Source organism: Haliotis asinina, chromosome 1 (genome assembly GCF_037392515.1).
Source record: "Haliotis asinina isolate JCU_RB_2024 chromosome 1, JCU_Hal_asi_v2, whole genome shotgun sequence".
Classification (NCBI taxonomy): domain Eukaryota; kingdom Metazoa; phylum Mollusca; class Gastropoda; order Lepetellida; family Haliotidae; genus Haliotis; species Haliotis asinina.
The window spans coordinates 27,926,873-27,951,668 of record NC_090280.1 but is presented as its reverse complement, the minus strand read 5'-3'; the positions used below and the strand labels follow the sequence as shown (position 1 = coordinate 27,951,668).

Below are 24,796 nucleotides of genomic sequence, written 5' to 3'. Positions count from 1 at the left end.
GTTGATTTTTGAGTTGTATAATCAAGGAATTGATGATGTAAATACATTGGCAGAGAGAACAGGAACTCCTCTTTTTACTGTGTATAGGATTAGGAAGAATTTTAAAGAGGGAAAGGATTTTGGGCACCAGAAAGGAGCAGGGAGACCCAGAAAATTGGACTTCTCAGATCGCGCCCGGCTGGGAATTTTAGCGTCTAAAAAGCAAAGGGCAAGCATCTCCAACATCAGGTATGAAATGATAGAAAGGGGATCAACAGTTGTATCAAAATCTACAGTTAGAAGAAATTTGATTGATCTTGGATGGGAGAAAAAGACTGGAATTCCTTCTCCTCTCATGAAACAAGAACATAAAGACAGGCGTGTTGAGTGGTGTTTGGCACATGAAAACTTTGACTGGGAAAATGTGATTTTTACTGATGAAAGCTCAATATGGGTATATCCCAATAATGTGAAAATATGGACAAAGTCTGCGTCAGCACCGTTGTATCGACGACCTAAATACAGCCCAAAGTTTCATGTATGGGGAGGGATATCCTTATTAGGAACGACCCCGCTGTGTGTGTTTGAGGGAAATCTGACAAGTCAACGCTACACTAACATATTAGATAATTTTCTCCTTCCAAGTGCACATGTGTTTTATGGAAATGACTGGATTTTGCAACAAGATAATGATCCTAAACACACCGCAAAACATGTCAAGCAGTGGTTTCAGGAGAAAAATGTGACTGCATTACCATTTCCTGCATATAGTCCTGACTTAAATCCCATTGAGAACATTTGGGGGATGATGAAGGAATGTGTGAATCAAAAGGGGTTGACAAAAATTAAAGACATGAAGAGAGAAGTGGTCCGATACTGGGACAGCATAACTCACGAGACACTAACCTCTCTGATAGGAAGTATGCCTACCCGTCTTAGACTGTGCCGTGAAGCTCAAGGAGACTTGATAAAATATTAAATTGTTACCTACACAACATGAAAAGGTCAGTTCACTTTCACAATACATTCAATTTTATCTGATTTGTTCTCGTTTAATAATATGAAATGCTTTAGCTATTCTCAATAATTTTGAACCATACTGTAAGTCTTATTGTCTATAGACACATTATACCGACTCAGAGCCGATCGGTCCTTGTTTCATCCCTTCAACGTCCAACGCCAGGCAGGGTAAAAACAAGAACCATATGTTAACGTCAGCATGGCACGTCGGAATCGAACTACCAACGCTCTATCCACAAGACCAAGACATTGCTTGAAACCAATATGGTTCAATTGAGTTGAACCACGTGATCACTCAAACAGTTATTTGAATGCTGAAGAGTATCAACAACACAGCAAGTTTGAGTAGAGTCCTACCTGCATGCTGCATCAACTGTAACCAGCTGTAACCAGCTGTAACCACACTCGACATCAATGTTGGAGTGAGTCCTGCTGAGGTACATACAACGTTCCCATTGCCACCCCCTGAAGGAAACAAGAGCAGGAATTAACACTAAATACGTCACCTCCCTGTCGCTACACTGGCTGAGAGGACTCGTTGACGAGTTATTGGTCCTCTCGGTTGCGACACAAAACACCTCCCGTTTCGAACTCATAGGTTTTTCTTGCTTGTTTTTACGCCGCACGCAGCAATATTCCAGCTGATATGGTGGTGGTCTGTAATCGGATCTGGGCCTGACAAGCCTGTGATTGACATCATGAGCATCTGCTTACGTAGTATATAATCCCTGCTACCACGAGGATGGGTGACGGGAACGCATGTATACTCAAGACATGAGCTTCAGGGCTTGTTTGTTATTTAACGTCGCACTCAGGATCCGAAATATAACTAATCGAGTCTGGATGGATCTGACAATTCTTTGACTGATAGCGTGAACATCGATCGCATGTGTTAACGAAATCAACAAGCCTGACCACACAATCATTTTAGTCGCCTTGTACAAGCATGGGATGTTGAAGACCAGTTCAAACCCACTGTTCACCTGTAAACATTAGCTTGTTAGATATAATGTAAATTAGCCTGACGGACAACGCAAACGCCCACTGGTATGTACATGTCTATGTTCGACTCTCAACAAGCCATTAATTGTGCTTAGAGGGACAAGGTGTCGAGGGTCTAAATTCTGTTATTCAGAGTTGTCTCCCTTAGTTTTAAGGATCCCGCTTGTTAGTTAGATTCCCCTGCTTATATTTCTACCCTCGGTGCGTCAGTGCATGCGCAGTCAAACATAAGTGTGTTGAAGTTAAAAGAACCAACGCAAATACATCAGTTAAGAGGTTCGACACAGCCGTTAAATAATGACTAAATAAGAATACGCTGGGATCAAGTATTTTACTTTGAAACAAACCGTAAGTTCGAAAATACAGAATTTGAATGTATTTGCACATTTGGTCATCTGCTCTTGCGATGGAATATTGTATGATCATTATTTTCGAATGAGATTGTTCAAGTGTAAAATCTGAATGTCTTGTCAATAGTTCGTGAAATTAACGGATTGTCTGGTAAAGTTATTCTTATTCATGACAGACAGGGGCGGTGGGATTCCTGATGGTTAAAATGTCACGCTGAAGACCCAGGTTCTATTCCCCACTGGAATATTGCTAAAAGCGGCGTAAAACTATACGTTCTCACTCTTAACTGACAAGAACACATGCCTAGAGATAAGCATATAAGGTGTACAAAGAAGTATATTTCTCCTAATGTCTTGGCCTGGCAACGGTTAAAGGGTTAAGGTAGTCACTGGGCGCGCAGGGGCCCTGGGGATTCCCCAGCAATAGTGCACGCAAGTATACGTGAGATGTTTTTGTTTCAAAACGAGGCGAACCAGAGATCAATCTTAGCTGACAATAGCGTGGAATGCATCTGTCAGTTCAGAACTCCAGTCTCAACAACAACGTATTCATGGCGATCGTGTCACCACTGTCGTTGCTGTGACTAAGACGAATGCGTTGTTACTGTTAAGTCTTCAGAATGCCTTACCTCAGAGATTAATTAACTGCCAACAACACACATTAATTAAGCATGTGAACTCACATCAAAGCGCGCGTGTGTGTATGATGCACGACTTGGGCCTGTCGCTCTATTAAGTGGCCCAAACTCTGATTTATACGCCAATACTTTCCACGCCGGTGTAATTCATGCAAGGCTGTACGTCGAAGATGCTGTTTGCAATTGGTTCTGTACTTACAAGAAGTATTACAATATTCAATGGATTTAGTGAGTGACGTTTTACTCGGTGTTTGTGCAAATACTGGAGCAAGTAACAGAGAGTGGAATTCGACCTCAGAATATTCGAATTTCAGGGCGAAGTGAATACATACTATACCTCGGTCTGTGCCAGAGTCACACAACTTCTCGTGTACTGAACCTATAAATGGATACCGGACGTTTCACTGACCCATCTCTCAAGGGCTCCTCTTCAATAAACATGGACCCGATGGTTTCTGTCCATGTTTTTTTCTAAAGATTTTCTGAAACTAAGCGTTAGTCCACGAATAGCCAATCGCCCCCTTTTTGCAGGGCGCCTTGAATCTTCCAGTTATCTTAGTGACAACTTATGTTTAGGTTTTCGCCTTACAAGACTTGTAACATGGTAGGGCTTCTGTCAACACATCCACTACACATGGTAGGGCTTCTGTCAACACATCCACTACACATGGTAGGGCTTCTGTCAACACATCCACTACACATGGTAGGGCTTCTGTCAACACATCCAGTACAAATGGTACAGCTTCTGTCAACATATCCAGTACAAATGGTACAGCTTCTGTCAACACACCCGGTACAATTGGTACGGGCTCTGTCAGCACACCCAGTACACATGGTACAGGTTCTGCCAACACACCCCACTATGCTTGTCGTAAGAAGATCCGGTGGTCAGACTCGCTGACTTGGTTGACACATGTCATTGGTTCCCAATTGCGCAGATCGATGCTCATGTTGTTGATCACTGGATTGTCTGGTCCAGACTCGATTATTTACAGACCGCCACCATATAGCTGGAATATTGATGACTGCGGCGTAAAACTCACTCAGTCACTCACTCAACACACCCAGCACACACAATAGGAGCAAAGAAAGCAGATGACAGTATCATACAAACAAATGACAACAAACCAATTACATACTAAAATATAGCTTTTACTTTGTTTTTGATACAGGACCTATCACAAGGCATCTATAAAGTATCAAAATGTCTACACATACACAAGTTCAGCGGTTATCCCCCCTTGTTGAGAGTTATGGATTCAGCCACAGGTGGCAGCACAATACAAATAATTTACAAGCGCCTGCATGCCACCTGCAATAGCGGATAATGAATTATACACTCAGGATAAATATCTCATTATTAGCTGCTGGGTAAGCAGATTAAATTGTTTTATGGCAGGTCATTACAAGACCCCATCCACATTATTATCTTAATATTAACATTCTTATTTTGTTTACCCCGTGAACAATAGCTATCAAAGCAGCATCAACACATTTATCAACATCAGTTGATATCAGATGAAATCTCAATAGGCATGCCACAGAGATTTAAACGTGTACTGAACAGTGTCAATATCTTTGATTTCAATCTATTCTTCTAACTTTTCATTTGTAACCAGTACTAGCTAATGTCTTGGGGGTAAACAGAACAACTACAACTGTATTCAGTAGAAAGCTTAGTAATGTCATCTGACTGTGATATCACTCTAACCAGAGATGTCACAATGGTCTGCAAAGCATTGTCATGCAATTTTATTGCAATGATTATTCATAGGAGACATTGAATGATTTTACCCGAGAGATATCTCCTGTATTTCGTATGATAAGGTGACTTGGTCACGGTCAAGTGTGGTAATGTGATGCTGAATGGAAAATCAAGCAGTTGTAAATAGTTCAATGTAAACTGACTGCTGACAGTAAGTAGAAACACTTCCAACTGTTTTTATCCTCTTGGGTTGGTATCAGTATTCATTGGCAAAAAATAATCTTGGAAAAAACAAACAAACCATAAATATATTGTTTCAAAAATAAAAATTTGTAGGACAAAATAAAGTGCCAAATCAAAAAATATTATTTGTCATATTCTGTGAATTCATTCATGGCCAAAAACAAAAAAGGAGATTTTTTGTATGGGATAATGACACAAATCATTTGAATAGAATTTCCCAAGATGAATGGTTGGGCCACCAGTCACTCTACTGACATCCTTGACAGGTTATGTCCTGATGGACAGTGTTGCTGACACACAGGCTGCTGTGACACAACTATCTGAGGGTCAGTGCTGGTCCTGTATGGAATGCATTCAAAACTTGTAACATTTAGATACCGATAGGAAGAGATTTTATCAGTGCTTCTAGCAATGCTGATTGTGCACTCAGGTAAGTATGGAGGGAAAGGACTGTCAAAACCAGAATAATATTCTAACATATTAAGCAAAGGGTCTCAAAAACTAACCATGTGTTATATTAGCACAATAGGAACGCTTTGCTGTAATTTTCCCTGTGACGGCTTCTCAACCCAAGACAAATTTCACACTCAGCTTCTATAGGGCCCAAACCATGAAGGACAAATACTGCATCTACACTGCTTGGTAGACACAGCAAGAAATCCCTACACTCATCTCTGCTGAGGAATAATATTCCCCATCCTCCTTATCTTTACTGACACAATTTGAGACTAATAAAAAATCTTAAAGGGAGACAACTGTTCAGCAAAATGGTTTTGGTAGGGTCACTACTAGCCAGTTTGAATAGCAATGGAGTCTGACATCGTTAATGCTCTGACTTTCAAGGGCCATGATCTGACGTTAACACACTACACTGCTCATCAGAGAAGACTGAGTATACAACTGAAAATTTGTAACACACAATGCAATGCAGGATACACTACTCAAAAGAACTTAAGGATCACTATATTTTCATATGGCAGATTAATTACAGTTATGAAACAAATGTGTGTTCTTAACCTCTTTTGAGTAGCTTATATGTCTGGTCCAGTCTACACTAATATATAAACCCTAGAAGAAGGTCGTGTCAGCCAACCTTTTCCACTGACCAATGAGAACACAGCTTACCAAGTTGACATTCATTCGCACCAACCTTTTGAATCTTGACCTCGAAAAAAATAATACCTGAAAGATTCCGAATGATACTTTCTGTACGATCACTTCCGAGTGATGCACATGAACCATGTCACAATGAGCAAATGGTCGTTCAAAATAGCTTTTTTGTCAATTTTCAAGAATGTCAGCTGGCTGAAATATTAGCTAATGGTAACCATGTCATCAGAAAGCACGTTACTGCAGGTCAAGCATCTGTGTCTTATATGGATTTTCATTTGCTGAGAGATGCTGAGACAGAGTCAGTGTAAGGAGAATTTTACAAGTTGCACCCATCCCTAAACAGTGGCCACTGCCCAACCGGTTTAATCCATTCGGCCATCTCGCATTTGATTGGACAGTCATAGATCTCTCAAAGGTTAGCTGAAAAACCTTCTACTAGGGTTTGTTAGACTCAGTGTAACAAATAATACTGTGCCTAAGCTGTCTTAGACTAATCCAATGCTAGATTATGCCTGCTGCACAGGACCACACATCTACAGCTTGTCTTCTAAGTCTACAGGTCAGAGAAGCAGTTAATATCACATGAAACACATGGCAAACAATCAGATTATTGCTATAGGAATTATGGCAAAATGGCGGTCACTGGCCAGAGAAAAATAGATTATTCATAAATGTTACAAACATGAATACAATTGGAAGAAGTCATCAGTCTAGAAAATAATCTGTGTAGACACCAAACATCAGAACAGAGAAAAGAAATATGTTTCCATTAAAACAGACTGCTTTATGGCACACTTTCCCAACAATGGTATTGATATTTTTATTCGTAGCAAGATTTAACACTTCAAGGAATCACTGAGATCATTCTTTTCATCCAATATTCACAAGTCACACATACAATAATGGTCGGCACCAATGTTTGCAGACAGAAATAAAACTTTTACATTGTCTGACTTTGTGACAAATAGAATGGATGAATAAGTATTAGGTGGTTATCAATGTGTCACAGTAATAAAATGTAACAGGCCCTTAGGTCAACCCTGTTCTTTTATCAACTGGATCATGGGTCCATTTTCAGAAAATTGGAATGAAAATATATTTAACATACTCACACACATAAGAAATGCAAGTGTTTATCCAAACAGGAGACAAACTCAGAACCCTAAACTTATATGAGTTCTTGGAATATAGTGAAGACTGAAGGTGTTATCAATAATTACTTTGTGTTTTCGAAGGCCCAAATAAAAGCTCATGAATAGAAGGAAACACCAAAACGCATCATACCAATGATTATGTAGGTATCATGCACACACTTCTCGTGAAATCGAACAAGCACTAACAGTCACCACCACTGGTAGGTATAAGACTGCACAAAAGTTGGGTCGGTCACTCATTGTTCAGCAATGCCACGCTTGGAGGCTGGAGTGTCTGGTCAAAATGTTGCCCGTCACTTCTATGTAAACATAACCACAATTCATCATCTCCAGCATCTATACAATGCAACACAGACCACAGATGACCTTCCTCAGAGTGGTTGTCCACGGGTCACCATCCCTCGACAAGATCGGCACGTTTCCAGGCAACACCAGAGAGAAGTGTTCCTGTAAACCCCTTTACCTTTCAAAAACTTAATAATGTCAACACTAGCGAGATCCTGTTTACCTTCCAAAAACTTAATGCCATCAGCTGTGGTAGTCAGTGAAATGTCTTCACTCAGTGCTATTGTCTGTCGAAACCTGTTTGCATTCCCTGTATGTAATACTCAAAATTACATACATATATTCTTTATACATGACTTGCGTTACTTTTGTATGTGAACATGTATTAGTGTTGCCAATGAGACAGTTATAATGTAAACACAACTGCCACAAACAGTTTAGATCACAAACAGGATATAATTTGTGAATTTTTTAAGAAAGAGACAGTTTTTTTTGTGGACAGTCAGTAAAATACCAGTTGATGTTATGGCTCATTCCTCTCCAAATGTTGGGTCAGTTTATCAATAACTGAATCAATAAGAAATGGTTTTCTTTTCATATTTGATCTTTAAGCTTTAGGACTAAAGAGTGAGTGAGTGAGGGAGTGAATGTTTTACTCTACTTTTAGCAATATTCAAGCAATATCACAGAGGGGGACACTAGAAATGAGCTCAAATGTGGTGAATTGAATTCAGGTCTTCGACATGACAAGCAGATGCCTTAATCATGCTACCCCACTGCCCCTAAGGGCTGTAGAAACATGTTCATATACTACTCAAAAGAAGCCCTAGAACACTTCATGTTTTTCCCATGTATCTACCACTCATCATTTTAGTTGTATTGCAAACACTGAATTCTATTTGGAATAGCTCCTTAACTTCTTTTGAGTAATAAACATGACAAATGATAGATTTCACTGATCAAAGCAGTCAAGTGAATTTGCAGGGAATTTGAAAGAACATAGAGGTGACCTTCACTTTTAACAACTGCCTTCTGCCACTAAATATTATATCTACATCTGCAATAAAGATACTATATTCCTTACCACCACTTCTTACAGCACTTTTTAAAGCTAGTTAATCCATAACAATGCCCAAAATAGGAACAAGATATGAGTACAGCAATCAGTACTGACAACAAAATTGATAATCATATCACAACATAAAACATTTCAGTAGCACTTCCTGAGAACCATTCAATGCCTGAACATGATAGTCCACTTGTCTACAGTAAGAAACAAAAGTTGGTTGGAAGCATGTGTAATGCCAGAGCATATATGGATATAAGGACCGTATACATCAGCTGTCTGTCAGGGGTTTTGGATAATGCCTATACACTACCAATTACTTGGGCAAATACACTTGTATACAACAGCTGAGGTATTTCTGTGATTGTCTGAAAAGCTAGAAATTTCAATAATGTATTCCAATACATATTTGTAGTGTTCTACAGCTATTGAAAATGGACACAACTTTGATATCTGACAGATTGATATACAATGACTGGAATGCACTGATGTGTTAGGATGTATCTGATAAAGATGTATACTAACATTTCTACAGAAACAAAATATCCATTTTAATGGGTTTCATTTCATTTCCAACAGTTCATTTTAAGTAAAGAAATTATGGTTAATTTTATGGAAATAAACAAAAAAACAAATCAAACTATATAAATCAACTTCTTATCTAACCACGTCACATTATGAAATTAGCACAGTGGAGTTATCTCCCTCAAATACAAATTGACGGGATAGTTCACAATTTCTTATTTGTCTGAATTATTTTTTAACATCCATTATGTCATTAAATCAGGTTGTTAACTTCTGTAAGTATAATGAAGGATTTACATAGACTTTGCAAAAGGTAGTTACAAAGATGTTGTGGAGATTTTTACTTTGCTGTTGGCCTTTGCTGTACAAACAACACTCCATTTTCAATAAAACTGGGTCTACATCCGCATAGAGACAAACCCTGCAAATCCAGATGGTGCTTCCTACTATATGAATGTCAGTCACAAATTCATAGGGTTTGGTTATTAGAGTTCAGATTTACTGGCTCTACATTGTAGAATTACGGGGTTCAGACTTATAGCGGTTTAACCATTCTGTAGAATATAGACTTGCAGGGTTGAGCTGTATTGTAGGGTTCAGACCTACAGAGGGTTAACTGTTCTGTAGAATATAGACTTGCAGGGTTGTGCTGTATTACAGGGTTCAGACCTACAGAGGGTTAACTGTTCTGTAGAATATAGACTTGCAGGGCTGAGCTGTATTGCAGGCTTCAGACTTATAAGGTTTCTCTCAACAACTGGGTTCAGACTTACAGGTTTACTGTATTACATGGTTCGGACTTACAACGTGTTGCATTTCATCTCAAACCAGGGACCCGTTTCACAAAACTCTGGTAAGCCTAACATCTCGTAACTTTTCTCGTGGCATTTGTACCTGGTATACTGTAACACAGGAGATGCATATGCTACAATGAAAGTTACGAGATCTTAGGCTTACGAGGGTTTTGTGAAACAGGTCCCTGGCCCATGTCTTCCTCATGCCCTGATACACGGAAGTTATCACCTTTATCTCCACCCTCATGTTGTAGACAGACACAAAATAAGATAACACTTGTATAAAACATGACGGCTCAGTCATCCATATCTCCAACATGCAGCCATCCACACAACTGCTTGGTCGTCTCTGTAAGAAACCCACTGCAAAACAAATTCAGTATACAAAACAGCAACCTGTTTAAAATGTCTTACAAAGAGGTTGCAGAATTCTCCACCATAACTGCAGAACACAGTCTAACAATGTCACACATTGTGCTCAAAGGGCAACTTCAGCTAAGGAATGCATCAGGTGGTTCAATTCAACCAATCACAGGTGACGTTACAAGTGAGGGCACCTGCTAGCAAAAGGACCTCCTCATGTCACCTTCAACCTGAGACCAATATTACGCAAAATCTGTACAATTGCTACTGTACAATATAAGCACATGAGGACAATGTCGATCCAATATGTACAACACAAATCTGTCATTTGTATATTATGCAAGGACGGTACCTCCTTGTAGCTACAGCAACAGATCCACAACTTCTTGTCTTCATGGTAAATCTCCCTCTATTACCAATGCTACTCCATCAGATGCACCACTTTCTCTGGATTATACCAGCTCATACAACTATCAAACACTTTGTCAGCAAAGAAAACTCTCTGTTTAAATCATCTTTTCACAATGCAATAAAAGCCTGGCAAATATGTAACCATGGTGACATCCTGTAGCTACCTGCCACCTCCATGTTGCCACAGACACAACTTGTGGCGGTACTTGTATCAGGCTAATATTTTCCAGAATCACTCACATGAGGTAGGGTAGCACAAAGCTAGTTTATACACATCCAGTACACAGTGCCAACATTGTGTACCATTCCACATTAGTTCTCCTTCCTCAAAGCAGACAATAGGGTTGGTCTCATACAAGAATGATTACTGAAGTTCAAATAAGAGGCGGCATTGTTCCTTTTGGAAATGTCCAACCCAGGTTTCTGACTCGATCGTCACGAAGCATCATCGTCATGGACTGGTGTACTAAGTATCATGTGACCACCTACAGTAGGCACACCAGCCGCAGCATTGGCCAAAGCTGTCGCCGCAGAGACAACAATTGGTTGTGACGGTGAGGTAGACGGTGCCGCTGACACATTTGGAATGACCAGGCTACCCGCAGTGGACATGTTCAGTGGTGCACTGTTATTCACAAAAATGTTTTGAGTCTGAGGTGCGGTTACAAGCGTCTGTGTTGGAGACGAAACATTCATGCCAGCGTTGGTGCTCTGGGTGGTGTTCTGTGGACTGAGGAGGTTCTGACTCATGTTGATGCCACTCATCAGCTGCATCTGGGTGGAAGTCAGCGAGGACGGAGGATTTATACGCTTCTCCTTCTGGCGCCGGTTACAGAACCACACACGCACTACCTCCTTCTCCATGTTCAAGTTGTCAGCAAGAATCGTGATCTCCTCAGATGATGGTTTAGGATTCTGAAGAAAACTCTTCTCCAACGCAACACGGACCGATGTGTCAATACTCGTACGTTTCTTGCGACGCCGACTGATGGATTCTGGAGTGACAGAGCCCCCACTGGCACTGCTAATGGCTGCAGGATTCTGTGACATGGCGTCTGCATCTTGAAGCCACTTGTGGAGCAGAGGTTTCAACTTGCACATGTTCTTAAAGCTGAGGTTAAGGGCCTCAAAGCGGGAGATAGTGGTCTGGCTGAAGTCGTTGCCATAGAGCTTCCCCATGGCTAGGCCAACATCACCCTGCGTGAAACCTACATGGAGAGAAGAGGAGAACTTGGAACATGTTTGGGTTTTTTGTATTGTACAATATTACACTTACATTTAAACACTCAGCTCTATAGTTTACATGTGCAACTTCTTTCACAATAACACCCTCTTAAATGATATACAGTGAACCTCTATTACAGTTGGAAAATTTCAAACTCTCAGGCTTGCCAAGACACAAGGGTTACATGCTCTTTTCTACAAATTTTTTCCTGCAACTTTTTCACTTTTCAGTTCCTAAATAGGACAAAAGAGGATGAAATAAATCTTTAAGCAAGTTAAGTTTTACGTCGCTTTTAAGCAATATTCAAGCGATATCACTGGGGACACCAGACATGGGCTTCACACAGTGTACATATGTGGGAAACCCAGAACTTTGGCGTGATGAGCGAACTCTTTAATCACTAGGCTACCCCACTGCCCCTTGTATCCTTGATATGACTTCAGACTCTTGAACATTCTCCTTACCAAGTTCAATCCGTCTCCTCTTGAATGTCTTGGCAAACTGCTCCAACTCCTCAAGGTCAATGTTTTCTTCCTGGAACAAAGAAGGTGAGGTGAGGTGAGGTGAAAACGAGGTGAGGTGAAGAAAGGTGAGTAGGTGAAATGGAGTTCAATTTAACAGTCAATGTTACTCTTCCTAAACACAATGTTCTCTTGAAAAATAAGATGAAAAGGTATACTCTTGCAGTGAAACCCTTGAATACATGAGGCTGCTGCATGCTCCAGGCGAACAATACATTGGCTGAAACATGTTAAATGTGCATGTATTCTGTTAATCACTTGGTACATGACAACCATAATGTCAAGCTGCATTTGAACAGCTTTGAACAGTTTTTTATTATGTTTTAGTAGCTTGTTTGATGAAAATGAAAAACAATTTTTAGGGATAGGCAACTTCTTAATGCAATAGATGCATCAACTGATGCATAAAAATTGTTCCTCTCCAGTGACAATAATACATCTGTTTCAAAGCAAATACTACAATAAACGTCTGCATGGTCAGTTGCCACCGTTTTGTAGTCATGGATACAGGGGAGACCAACATAAGAAAATCAAAGTATTTGTAGTGTTCAGTTAGGAAGGGAAACATGAAATCCTGTGTAGACTGAAGGTAATAACTGTAAGAACCTTGTAAATTCTGTATTTCCTAAGGAGCAGTACCCTTTACATATCTTCCACCCCCAAGTCGCGCAAGTAATGGCTCACAAATACTGTAGAGGACAGCCAGAACCATCCAGCCGTAATGTCAGGAACTGTACAGTTCCTGTGCAGTGCCATAGTCGAGGCTAACACTCTTGTGCGGATTGTTAGATGACAGGTGTGGAAGGTTGTGTGTGTTGTAAGCCGCCAGGATGGTCTGCCTCGACCATAAGGATACTGTGTTCCTGGTGACTTTCCCTCTAGTAGTCATGGAAAAAGGCAGGAACAACCTCTTCCTAGTTCCCAGACGAGGAGAGGACTTTTTTGATATATAATCTAAGGCCCCGAACCGGACAAAGTAACTGCTCTTCCCAATCCTCTGGTCCGATGATGGCAGTAAGAGGGGGGATGGTGAATAACCTGTCTGGTTGACCTCGCAGCTGGTTCTTCGCCAGGAAATCCCAGAGAAGGCCCAGGCGAACAGCCCCATGTCTGGTGTGTTCAAACCGGACCCCAATCACATCCAGCATGTGAATTTCACTACCTCTCAAGTGCTGTAGCGGTGACCTCTCAAGTGCTGTAGCACAACGTTGAGGTCCCACGCCAGTGGCCAAAACTTAAGCTTGAATGCCTTCAACATAGCGACCAGTTCAGGGATCTTCAAGACCTTCCAATCTCCTCTGACAGCTAACACTGAATTTAATGCTGAAAGGTAAGTCCCAATGGTACTGCCCCTGAGCTTCCTCAAGCACTGCAAAGAATGTAAAAACACCGCCAGAAACTGGGGTGATGCTAGCAGCTGCGACTTTTGGGCACAGAACTTCTCAAATGTAGCCCACCTGTCATCATTGAGTGATCAGGTGGAAGCTCTGTGCACCCAGGCAATGATCTTCGCAACTTGAGATGAGTACCCTTTGGCCCGCATAGTCCTTTGCAAATGGTGGAGGTGCATAGATGAAACCATGCCAGGTCCGGGTGCAGTGTCTGGGGATGGCACAGCAACTGATCCCACTCTGGGAGCCGGAACGGATCTTTTTCTGCGAGGCGGCATATTCTGGGAACCACGTCCTCGCTGGCCACCAGGGCGCGACCAAAAACAGACGGATCCTCACCATGAGCTTGAGTTTCGCCACTACTGCTGGTATTAGTACTGGTGGTGGGAAGGCGTACGCGTCCAGTCCCTCCCAAGACATCAACAGTGCGTCGACCGCCCAAACTGCTGGGTCTGGTATTGGAGACACGTACACTGGAAGCTGACTGTTGAACGTCGTGGCGAATAGGTCTATCAGCGGGCGCCTATGATCCTGACATATGAGCCGAAATATCTCCGGATGAAGCATCCACTCAGTCGGGGACGGCTTGGTTGGGAGAGCGCATTGGCTAGGACATTTCTGCAACCTGAGATATGACGAGCTCTGGCCTTGATGTTGTTTGCGTCTAAAACGCTGGCTAGGCGGAACATCTGATCCAGCAGGGGCTTGGACCTGGTTGTCCCTTGTCTCAATATCAGCCATACGACAGTATCATTGTCTGAAATAATCAGTAGGTTGGAGTGGTGTAGCAACGGCATCCAGTGGCTTACAGCTAGAATCAACGCTTCCAGCTCGAGATTGTTGATGTGCCATCCTGCTTCTACGTTGGACCAGAGCCCCGAGGTTGTTTGATCATTTAGGTGTGCACCCCAACCCTGAAGTGACGCGTCGAGAAATAGTTCATGGTCCTGCACAAACTTGGTCAAGCAAACTCCTTTGCAGACGTTCCACTCGATCGTCCACCAGCACAGGTATTGGTGCGGATGTACCGGAAGCAACAGCCACATCATAACATCGTCTGTAACCTCTGTAACACTCATAATATCATGTGCCATCTGCGTGTTAAGTCCTGCGCGGACTCCCTGTGAAGCAACGGCTCCAACAGTCCCTTCGCTACAAACAGAGAAATCTTCTCCCTCCAGTCGAGACAGATCCGAACACGGTCGTACTGTGTCTGGAACAGGCCCCTGATAAACACCAATTCCTGCATGGGAAGCAACTGCGACTTTTCCCAGTTGATTATCCACCCCAACTGCTCCAGGAGACAGATGGCAAAGTCTAGCTGTCTGCGTAACAACTGAGGTTCGAACTGGTTGAGCAGGCAATCGTCTATGTATGGGTCGAACTCTATTTGCCTGAGATGACATGGGGACATGCAGGTAAGCATCCTGTATGTCGACACTGCACGTTCCCGGGACCAAGTTGAGGCACAGCTGTTCCAGGGATACCATCTTGAAGTGAGGAGGCTCTATCAAGTAACGATCGTTGTATGCAGTCATGTTGTGAATCATGCGTAGCTTATCGGAGTCCTTCTAGGGAACGAGGAAGACCAGAAGGTAGAACCCTGGCAAGAGGTGTGGGTCCAGCACTTCCTCAATGGCACACTTCTTTAATAACACCTTGATGTTGTCTGCCAGCAACTGATGAATACCTCTGCACCTCTGGATACACACTTGTGATGTTGGCTGGGATGTCAACGGTGGAGGTTGTATGACCGGTAGCTTGTAGCCCTTCTCTAGGATTCTGGTAACGTAAGGATCTTTGAGGATGGACCAGTTCCTCCAAAAGATGCCCAGTCTCCAGCCTACAGGTGTAGGGAAAACTGGCACAGCTTGGACTGCCGTCATCGCTAAAGCTGTATGGACATGCCCAACAGGTCATGAGGCACCTTGCCCTGCCACAGGAATAGCAACGACAAATGCTCCAATTGTGATTCGTTAGCCTGCGTCCAATCCACAGCCGCCGCTGATGTAGGTGATGCTAGCGCTGAGACTGGCTTCAGGATGCGCTGCAGCTCTGTGTCAATAGCTTGCATCCTGGAGTCCTGTTCCTTATAGTGGTGGTGGAAGATAGTCTTCTAATGGCCTCATCCAACACCGCCCCAGAGTCCGCAAAGTCGAGACTATGCACCTTATAGTCCTGCTTCTACTACTTCTCCTACGGTGGAGGGATCTGCCCCGACGATCCAGTGATCTGGATGACAAACGGCGGCACTGACATACGCTGGACGAACTGCTCCAGGGATTCTCGACCTTGATCTCCTGACACTCACTCGTCCTGCTCTCACTCTTCCGCAGGTGATAGTAGTGGAGCCCCTTGGTGCTCCATACGCCACTGCCTCCAACCCTGGCGCTGATCTCTCCAAACCCAGCGTATCTGTTACTTGAGATGCACCCACAGGCGCTGACGTCTCTTGGCGTCACTTGGCGTCACTTCTGTGAAGTCCAGAACCAACGGAGGAGCCCTAGTCGGAGGCGCCATCTGATCCTGAGATACACAGGGGCAGGGGCAGGTACAAGCAACACTCGAAGTATCCGTTGCACCTCTGGATGCGCCAGAGCATCAGACTTGGACAAATCCACTCAACCTCCCGTCTGGGTGGTAGGCGTTGGTATCGGTATCGGGATAGGCGTCGGCATAAGTAGCGTCGTCAAAGTCTGCCTCAGCGACGGCTCCTTCCTTGCAGAAGTATCAGACGCACTGTGTGCATCTCTAGCATACAGGGTACAGATAATCTGGATCCAGATGAGGACGCAGGGGAACATGACATCTTCCGCAGCCTCCGAGTCTTCCTCTTCCTGACCACAGCCAAAAACGCCTTAAATTCAGCACTTAATAACCCCGTACACGCTGCACAGCACTGCTGAAGGGTGCACAACACCTTACCACAGACCAGGCAATAAGGGTGAGGGTCCTTTCCGGACTTCAGGCCTTTGCAAACCACACAAAAGTGACGTGTCATGCACAACTACTGTGATAAACCGAATTATAAATGTGATAATAAGGATAAAAGAAAAAACACCCTTTACCACATAATGGACTGCTCCACTCACATGTGCAGCAGCATGCTTGCAATAGACAAGGGAAATGGCTGCCACTCCGAAAGGGACAGAAAATTAACACTAAATACAGCACTAAGGGACAAAAATTAGAGCACGAAGATTATATACAGCGGAAAACTATCAACAGAAAACAAACCGCTGATAAATGAAATCGAACCGGTAAAAATTACGGAGACAACAGCGAAAACGGGACACACTACCGAGTCTCGTACGAGGTAGCCGACAAGCGTACAATAACGAAATTATACGTTACAACCGACACAAAGATTGAAAATATTACATACCACAACACCAAGAACCAGTAAGGGAATTAATGCAAAAGCATAGTAAGTCAAACTTTATAAGCTGACAAAAAAGATAGTGCCCCAAACACATCTAGACAAGACGACACTTGAAGTAAAAGTGAAGTTCTTGTGGAGTTTGCGCACTTGCGCAGTGGGGAGATCCAGATACTTCTGTATCATGATAGTCGTCGTTTGCTAGGTAGCCATTCAAGATTGAATAGCCATTCAACTCTGTCAGATCTCCTACTAAGTGAAGCTTGAAGTAATACGCTATAGACCTATGGTAAGGTAAGTAAAAAGTATTTTATTTCACAAAAAGGAAACTATGGCATCATTGTTATTACATTGTAATTACTCATAATTGTATAAACCAACTCTATAAAATTTCAAAGCAATCAATCATTTGTCAGCCATTTTCCACCTAACGTCAAGGTCATTTGTACAGTGTTGGAGTGTAGTGTGTCACATGACAGATTTGATGGGGTGTACAGTTGTACACCCTCGCAAATTTGCCTACTGATACATGGCTTCATAAACTTTATTTTACAGATAATAATGAGCAGTATTAGCAGGAAATACCAACCTCCATCACTGAGAGTTGCATAGTCTGATGAGTCGGTGTGGTTGGGCTCATCGCTGTTGTTGTGGCCATGGTTGTGACAGGGCTGGTCTGCTGTACTTGCGGCTGTTGTTGTTGTTGTTGTTGTTGCTGCTGTTGCTGTTGTTGCTGTTGCACTGCCTGCACGGCCGGCTGTGCTGAGGGTGTCTGCTGTGGGGCCACTGCAACAGCTCCAAGATTTTGCAGTACTGGGAGGCTATGCTGTGGACACAGAACATGAGGGTCAGACAAACCAGTAATTGATACAACGAAACCTCTGTGTGTGCTGGTTAGAGCATCCACCTGGAAAGCAGGTGAGAGTGTATGTGTGTTCGATCCCCAGCTGTATTGTACCAAAAGATGTTAAAATATGGTACTTTATGGTCTCTGCTTGGCACTTGGCATTAATGGGAACATCAAGGACTGGTCAGCTCGTAGTCAGTGTAGTGTCTGAGTGGGGTATCATGCTTTACTGCTGCATGATATCACAGTGAGCTATCACTATAAAACCAGCTGAACCCTAGGCTATTACAAGCAGGCACACATACACTCTCATGCTCAACATCATCTGACCAAACATTCTCAAGTACAACGTTTAACCTAATTACACACCTTCGAGTCGCTCTTTCCTTTTATTTAGCAGGGAAAGAAACCTTCCAAAATTTTCAGTCAGTGGACAATAATTAGAGGTCCTGCCTGTACTTCATTGGACCAAATTAGCATGCATAGATTTATGTAGCTATCAATACAAAATTCACTGTATTCAATTCACTGTATAGGCTGTTTCTGTAACTCCATCATTGAGCAATAAGATGACTTCTCTAAGTTGCTAAACAAGCCATGATTGGGGCTAGTTATAGGAGGAATACTGCCTCTACCCACCTGATTCTGCACAAGCAGCTGAGGCTGCATGGAGGTCAAGGTCGTGGGGTTGATAAACACAAGCTGCTGCATGCCGGCTAGAGCCTGTCCCCCAAGTTGGGCAGTCTGCAGTTGGATGGTCTGGACCTGCAAGAGAAACCGTGGGATCTTTCCATACTGCTGAGATCATCCAAACCCAAGGAATATGCAACAGACTCAAGAAGATTCAGGATAGTATTGTTCCTCATTCACCCAAGCTTCTTGTAAGGCGTGACTAACTGAGATAGGATGGTCCAGCTTGCGGGCTTAGTTGTCATGGCATCATATCCCAATTGTGTAGATTACTGCTCATGATGTTGATCACTGGATTGTCTGGTCCAGACGTGAATATTTAAGCACCATTAAACGACAATCCAAACAACCTGAGTACTATCAACTTATACAAACTGAAAATTCAGCAGCAATTTCTCATCATCCTACTTGTTCATTTACCCCCAAATCTACAGGAGAGTAAATATCATGAACAAATCCAGAAGCAGGGTAGGCACCCATACATGTCGGGCACACTCATTCCCCTCAAAACAGTTTCCATGAGGAGTATTTCCCCCAAACCTTTAGACTTCATGATTTATGTACACCCTACCCTCTCCAAAATCCTGGGTCCACCACTGAATATACTATTTGAATACCATATGACATATCACTTCTATCAATGTTATGTGCCCATTCTCTTGTGTGTACTTGATGCACACTTGGGAGTCACATAAAACTCTGTTACATATCATTTTCAGGTACAAACTCCTTGTACAGCCACACTCAAGAGGTGAAGTTCAGCACTGTAAAGGGAGATAACTGAAATTACATCCCTTCCATCAAAAAGAGAGCATTTTATATTCTGCTGCACTAAATCAGAAGTAGTTGTGTGGCCAGCTGCTTGTGTTTGCAGTGAAGAAGTGAGCACCTGTTACTGGTTGGTAATGTGTAACATTTACATGCATCATAAATCCACATCCACGTAGTAATTTATACCAACCATGTTTTTCAATACAAGTCCTGTTGTTTTTAACATCATGACTACACTGAAAGTGTACATAGATATTTCAAGTTTTTACAATTAGATGCAGAACTGCAGTTTGAGTGTTTTGTTCTATGTACTCGGAACTGACATAGCTACCTGTATTCAGTGATTTCCCACTCAAATAAGTTATACCATGTAATGTTTAATGTCACAATGCCCCATTATCCCATGCCTGTGTTATGCTTCATATCATTGTACCCCATCCCTGTTTAAGCATCATATCACTCTACCCTACAATCCCATCCCCATGTTATGCTTCATATAATTATACCGAAAATCTCACCTGTTTAAGCATCCTATCACTCTACCCCACAATCTCATCCCTGTGCTATGCTTTATACAACTATACCCAATTACCCCCATCTCTGTGTTTGGCATCATATCATTATACCCCATTATCCCATTCCTGTGTAAGCACCATATCATTATACCCCCATTATCCCATCCCTGTATAAGCACCATATCATTATACCCCCATTATCCCATCCCTGTATAAGCACCATATCATTATACCCCATTATCCCATCCCTGTATAAGCACCATATCATTATACCCCATTATCCCATCCCTGTATAAGCACCATATCACTATAACCCATTATCCCATCCCTGTATAAGCACCATATCACTATAACCCATTATCCCATGCCCCACATGATAAGTGACCTCCCTACCTGTGGCTGCAGGGTGGCTGCTGACTGGCCTGTGGAGACTGGCGTGGCAGCCTGGAACTGGATGCCAGACATCGCCTGCTGGGTTTTGACAGGTGTCTGTGTCGGCACCTGCACCATGGATGTTGTCTGGGCCTGTCGTGTGGATGAGGGCTGCTGCACGGAACTTGCTAGTGTTGTCTGCGCCTGTTGTACCTGATAAATACCAAGACAATGATTGAAATTATAATCCATCTTTAGCAATATCATATTTGACATGCAGGATAGTTTATACAAACAACAGTGAGTTGCTAAGATGGTGGTCTTCTCCACAAATAGATCGCAGCACTGATCGTACATAAAATCTTGGGACTTATGATGATTTTAGCGGGACCTTAGTTTATTTGATTAGAACCCAAATCAACTCATTGTAACCCTCCGATCCATGATCATAGCAATGACGCTAGGCAGAATCACAACACAAACACAATCATAGGAAAAGGGGAGTTGTGACGAATTGAACACTTTAGACAATTTCTTTAACATCACCCACTTATTCAAGTATCACGTGGTGTTGCTACCTGCAGTTGTTGCTGTAGTAGTAGCTGCTGCTGAAGCTGCTGAATGTCCTGGGGTGTGATGGACAAACCAGCCGGGAGCGCAGCCGTCACAGGAATCTACAACCAAAATGACATCATCAACAAACATTCAGTAACAAACGAAAGACATCACACCCAAGAATACTTAATTATCGTTATTTCAAAGATACACAAAACTGTTCCACAAAATTTCCTTCTTTTTGAATGCTTACACGTTTGCTGTCTTCGCTTGGATGTTTAATATTTAATGCACACTGAGCAATTTTCCACTATGGGATGGCAGCCCCTGAATAACACTTGTTAGTCAGACACTTGTTTCTTGGGTGAGTAAGAGAGTTGAGTTTCCAGTAATGTCACGGTGGACTTCACACAATGTACCCATGTAGGGAATAGAATCTAGGTCTTCAGCATGTTGAGTGAACACTTAACAACTAGACTATCCCACCACCTGTTTCTTGGTGGAGAGTAGGGGAGTGGTCTCAAACACCAAACTGGCAAGCACCCAGTGCTGAGATTGTAGATAGCACTGATTGACCAGAATGTTATTGAACGGACCAAACATGTTTACAGGTCTTTACAATGTTGTCACTCCCCCAATGTGCACTCCAGAAGGTAGAAGCACAAACACAAATACATGCACCCAAAACAAAGGTGTCAAAAATGTGGTGTCACAACCACGGTAACACTACTGAGCAAAGGATGTGGTTCAGACGTGTCAGATGAGAGTTGGTACAGTATGTGAAGTCAATGTGAAAACTCTCTTGCTTTTGTTTGCTGTTTAACACATAGCAACCATGTGATCTAGTGATCAACAGCATGAGCATCAATCTAAGCAGCTGGGTTGCAATGACATGCATCAACCCAATCACCAACCCTGACCTCCTGATCTCGTCAGTCACCTCTTGTGAAAACAATTCGTTGCTGAAGACAAATTCTAACCCGGATGTTCACTGTTAGCTTCAAGAGAAGCATGGCTTGCTCTATGTATGTCACATATACTGTATGCAAAGAATCTAAGAATCTGCATCTATGGACAAGCAAGGACATAAGCGAGCTGTGTGAGTTCTACTGGGTACGTACAACAGCATGTTGTCCAAGGTGGTTCTGTATGATGATGCCTGCAGCTGACATGGTGAGAGGTAGTTGTTGGGGAAGCAGCTGCTGTATCTGTTGGGTTGCTGCTGTATTGGTTGGGGTCACGGCGGGGGCATCAGTAACCTGCAACACAAGGTCAATCTCTGAAAACTGGTTAGGTATAGACCCACTTTGAGCACGAACCAACTAGACTGCCTCTCACTTTTGACTAGTGTATGCAACGTATCCACCACCTGGAACCACTGTCCTCCAGAGGCACAGTGATGGGTTGACTGTCCGCCTGTGTTTGCAGTGATCACGTGCTTGCTTTGGTGGCGAATGTATGATCAGTGTTAAAAATCTAGTGACCATTTGAGAAACACGAAAAATATCGTATAAATATTAACATTTCACGAATGCATAGGGTCTGATGGTGATATATAGAAAGTTTCAAGTTGCAGGCTTAAACATGAAGAAAGCAATCGTCGATTATCGGCAGAACATATCTTTTCACGTAGACAAATACTGATTTTATTTCAAATATATTTCCATTTTTCTTATGAATGACAAACAGAGTTAATAGGTATCACCAGCAGTACCCTCTGTGAAAAGAGGAAGTCATTCAGATCAAAACTGAAGATGTTATTGTACAAAATGTAAACCTGACATTCAGTGAAGTGATCGCGGGAGTACAGTGAACACATAATTCAGTGATCGGAAATTTGGAATATGCAGTGATCGGAACTTTTTGTATACTTTTTCTTTAAAATTATCGAAAATATGAAATAAATAGGGTTTTCAATGTAGCAAAGTATATTTTCAGTCAGTTTCAGACCGAGCAACATGAATGGCGGGGTTAGGTGTGGATATTGCCCTTCTATGGATGACTTTTCTGCAATCACTGTTTGCAGAAACACGGAGATTTGAAAAGAGAGACAATGACCATAACGCTTAAAAAAAACAAAGGCAATAATTCATATTTACCATGCATACACATATGACAATGTATATCAAGGCAATTTGAGGGTACTAAAAAGACATTACCCATCTGCAAAAACACAAAATCTCAACCCATAGTACCTAAAGCCTCAGCTAGTCCCCTATACAAACCGCGAACCAGAGACACATGGATGTATCGCCAAAGTGTGAAAATTGATCAGTGATGTCATTTGGCGGAAATATGCGTCAGTTTCCATTAACATACTCACAACTACTCACAGAGATTTGTTGTTGACCAACTGATCAGTGGTCACCACACAAACAAACATTTATAGACGGAGAAGGTTTCCACAGTGTGGAGGAGATACAATTAATCTGCGTATCATATGAGACGTGGAAAGAGAAAAAAAAATTCGTACTTTTTGTACTAATTAAATATTCTCTGAATAAATTCCATAAGACGTATTCTGGGATATTGGTAGATCCAAATATATTAATAGTATTACACATCATTAGTATCATCAATACCGGTATTGTGAATTTAATTTTACGCAGCCTTAACAATATCCCAGCATTTAGGAAATCTAGGCTTGCTTCATTTAGGACTTTAGCACTGCAATTCAGGAACTTTGAGAGTGTCAGACCATAGGCCTGGTCAAATGCAGCAGTAGGTTGTAATCCGCTTTTATGTGAGTCAGGGTGCTGTTGGTAGACTGTGACAGAGATTTCAAGGATTCAAACTAGTCAGCAGTCATAGATGATAGGCACATGATTAACGCTTCAGTATGACACCGATTCCTTTAGAAGCAGCAGATCTTCCAACAGAACACTTGAATGTTAACAATGTGAGGATATCCAGGAGCACCGGTCGTCGACGTTTACAGGCAGCTGGACTCTGCTGTAGGCGACTTGCATTTCGTCCACCACTAACACCACCTCACAGGCAAGTGCGTTTGAGATGGAATAGACATCATGGCCAGTGATCTCGTGTACTCTTCACAGATAAAAGCAGATTCAATTGGTACATCCAAGGTGGTCGGCAGAGGACAGACAGACAAGGCATTGATTGTATCTCCTCTCCACCTCCCCAGGATAACAAACCCATGCAGCCACTTTTAGCATACACACAATACAAGTTGTTCACTGGTCAGGAGGTGAGCATGGGTTGATGTACCCTTGATGTTTGTTTATGTTCCCTATGTTAATTTTTAATTGTTTGAAGCAAGGGTACAAAACTTTCTGTAGCCATTGCTAGAATTTGCTAAGAGACCAAATTTTGAGTTATCTCCCTTCTATCGCATTCGCAAAATATCAATAATTTCTGTATATCGTACGTGATTCATTGTAACTCGAGATAAAGAATTACTACAACAATGTACCAAATGAGGTCGGCATTCCCAGCGGCGGGGTACATAGAACATGTTACACACTTGTAAGCAGGGTATATTGAAAATAACAGAAAAGCGCTCAGCCAATCACCAAGCAACATCTAGGCGTGAAGTGTGATAAACATTATGATGACACACTTAGTTCTATTATTTCTAATAAACGTTTCTAGGCTTGTGTCAGGCTGTACATCATTTGACCCTTTATTAATGACGACTATAGTCCGTTGGCTCAAAAGAAGACGATGAATTGCAATCTAACTCGGAAACTGTTAAACATAGCATACTCAGTGAAACGCTGATCATAATAAAACCATCACACCAACTATGTGAGGATTTTTTGTCCTAAAAATGAAAGTTGTTTATCATATTAAAATATTAACAGTTCACAGTTAGTTTCGAGGGAGGGGTGCAGAGAAACGGACAGCCACATGCACAAGTGC

General features: G+C 42.3%; 1 protein-coding gene across 2 annotated transcripts in view; it reads right to left on the bottom strand.

Moving 5' to 3' along the window:
• Positions 1 to 10,064: 10,064 nt before the first annotated feature.
• LOC137289870 (POU domain, class 2, transcription factor 3L-like) overlaps positions 10,065 to 24,796 on the bottom strand; it is a 54,836-nt gene continuing 40,104 nt past the window's right edge. For both annotated transcript variants that reach the window (XM_067820883.1, XM_067820882.1), the window contains exons 3-9: positions 22,036 to 22,173; positions 20,938 to 21,033; positions 20,381 to 20,572; positions 18,651 to 18,776; positions 17,754 to 17,990; positions 12,338 to 12,407; positions 10,065 to 11,856 (exon numbers count right to left, since the gene is read on the bottom strand). In XM_067820883.1, coding sequence (XP_067676984.1) covers positions 11,084 to 11,856; positions 12,338 to 12,407; positions 17,754 to 17,990; positions 18,651 to 18,776; positions 20,381 to 20,572; positions 20,938 to 21,033; positions 22,036 to 22,173 — 1,632 coding nt within the window. In that variant the 3' untranslated portion in view covers positions 10,065 to 11,083. The remainder of the gene's footprint in view (positions 11,857 to 12,337; positions 12,408 to 17,753; positions 17,991 to 18,650; positions 18,777 to 20,380; positions 20,573 to 20,937; positions 21,034 to 22,035; positions 22,174 to 24,796) is intronic.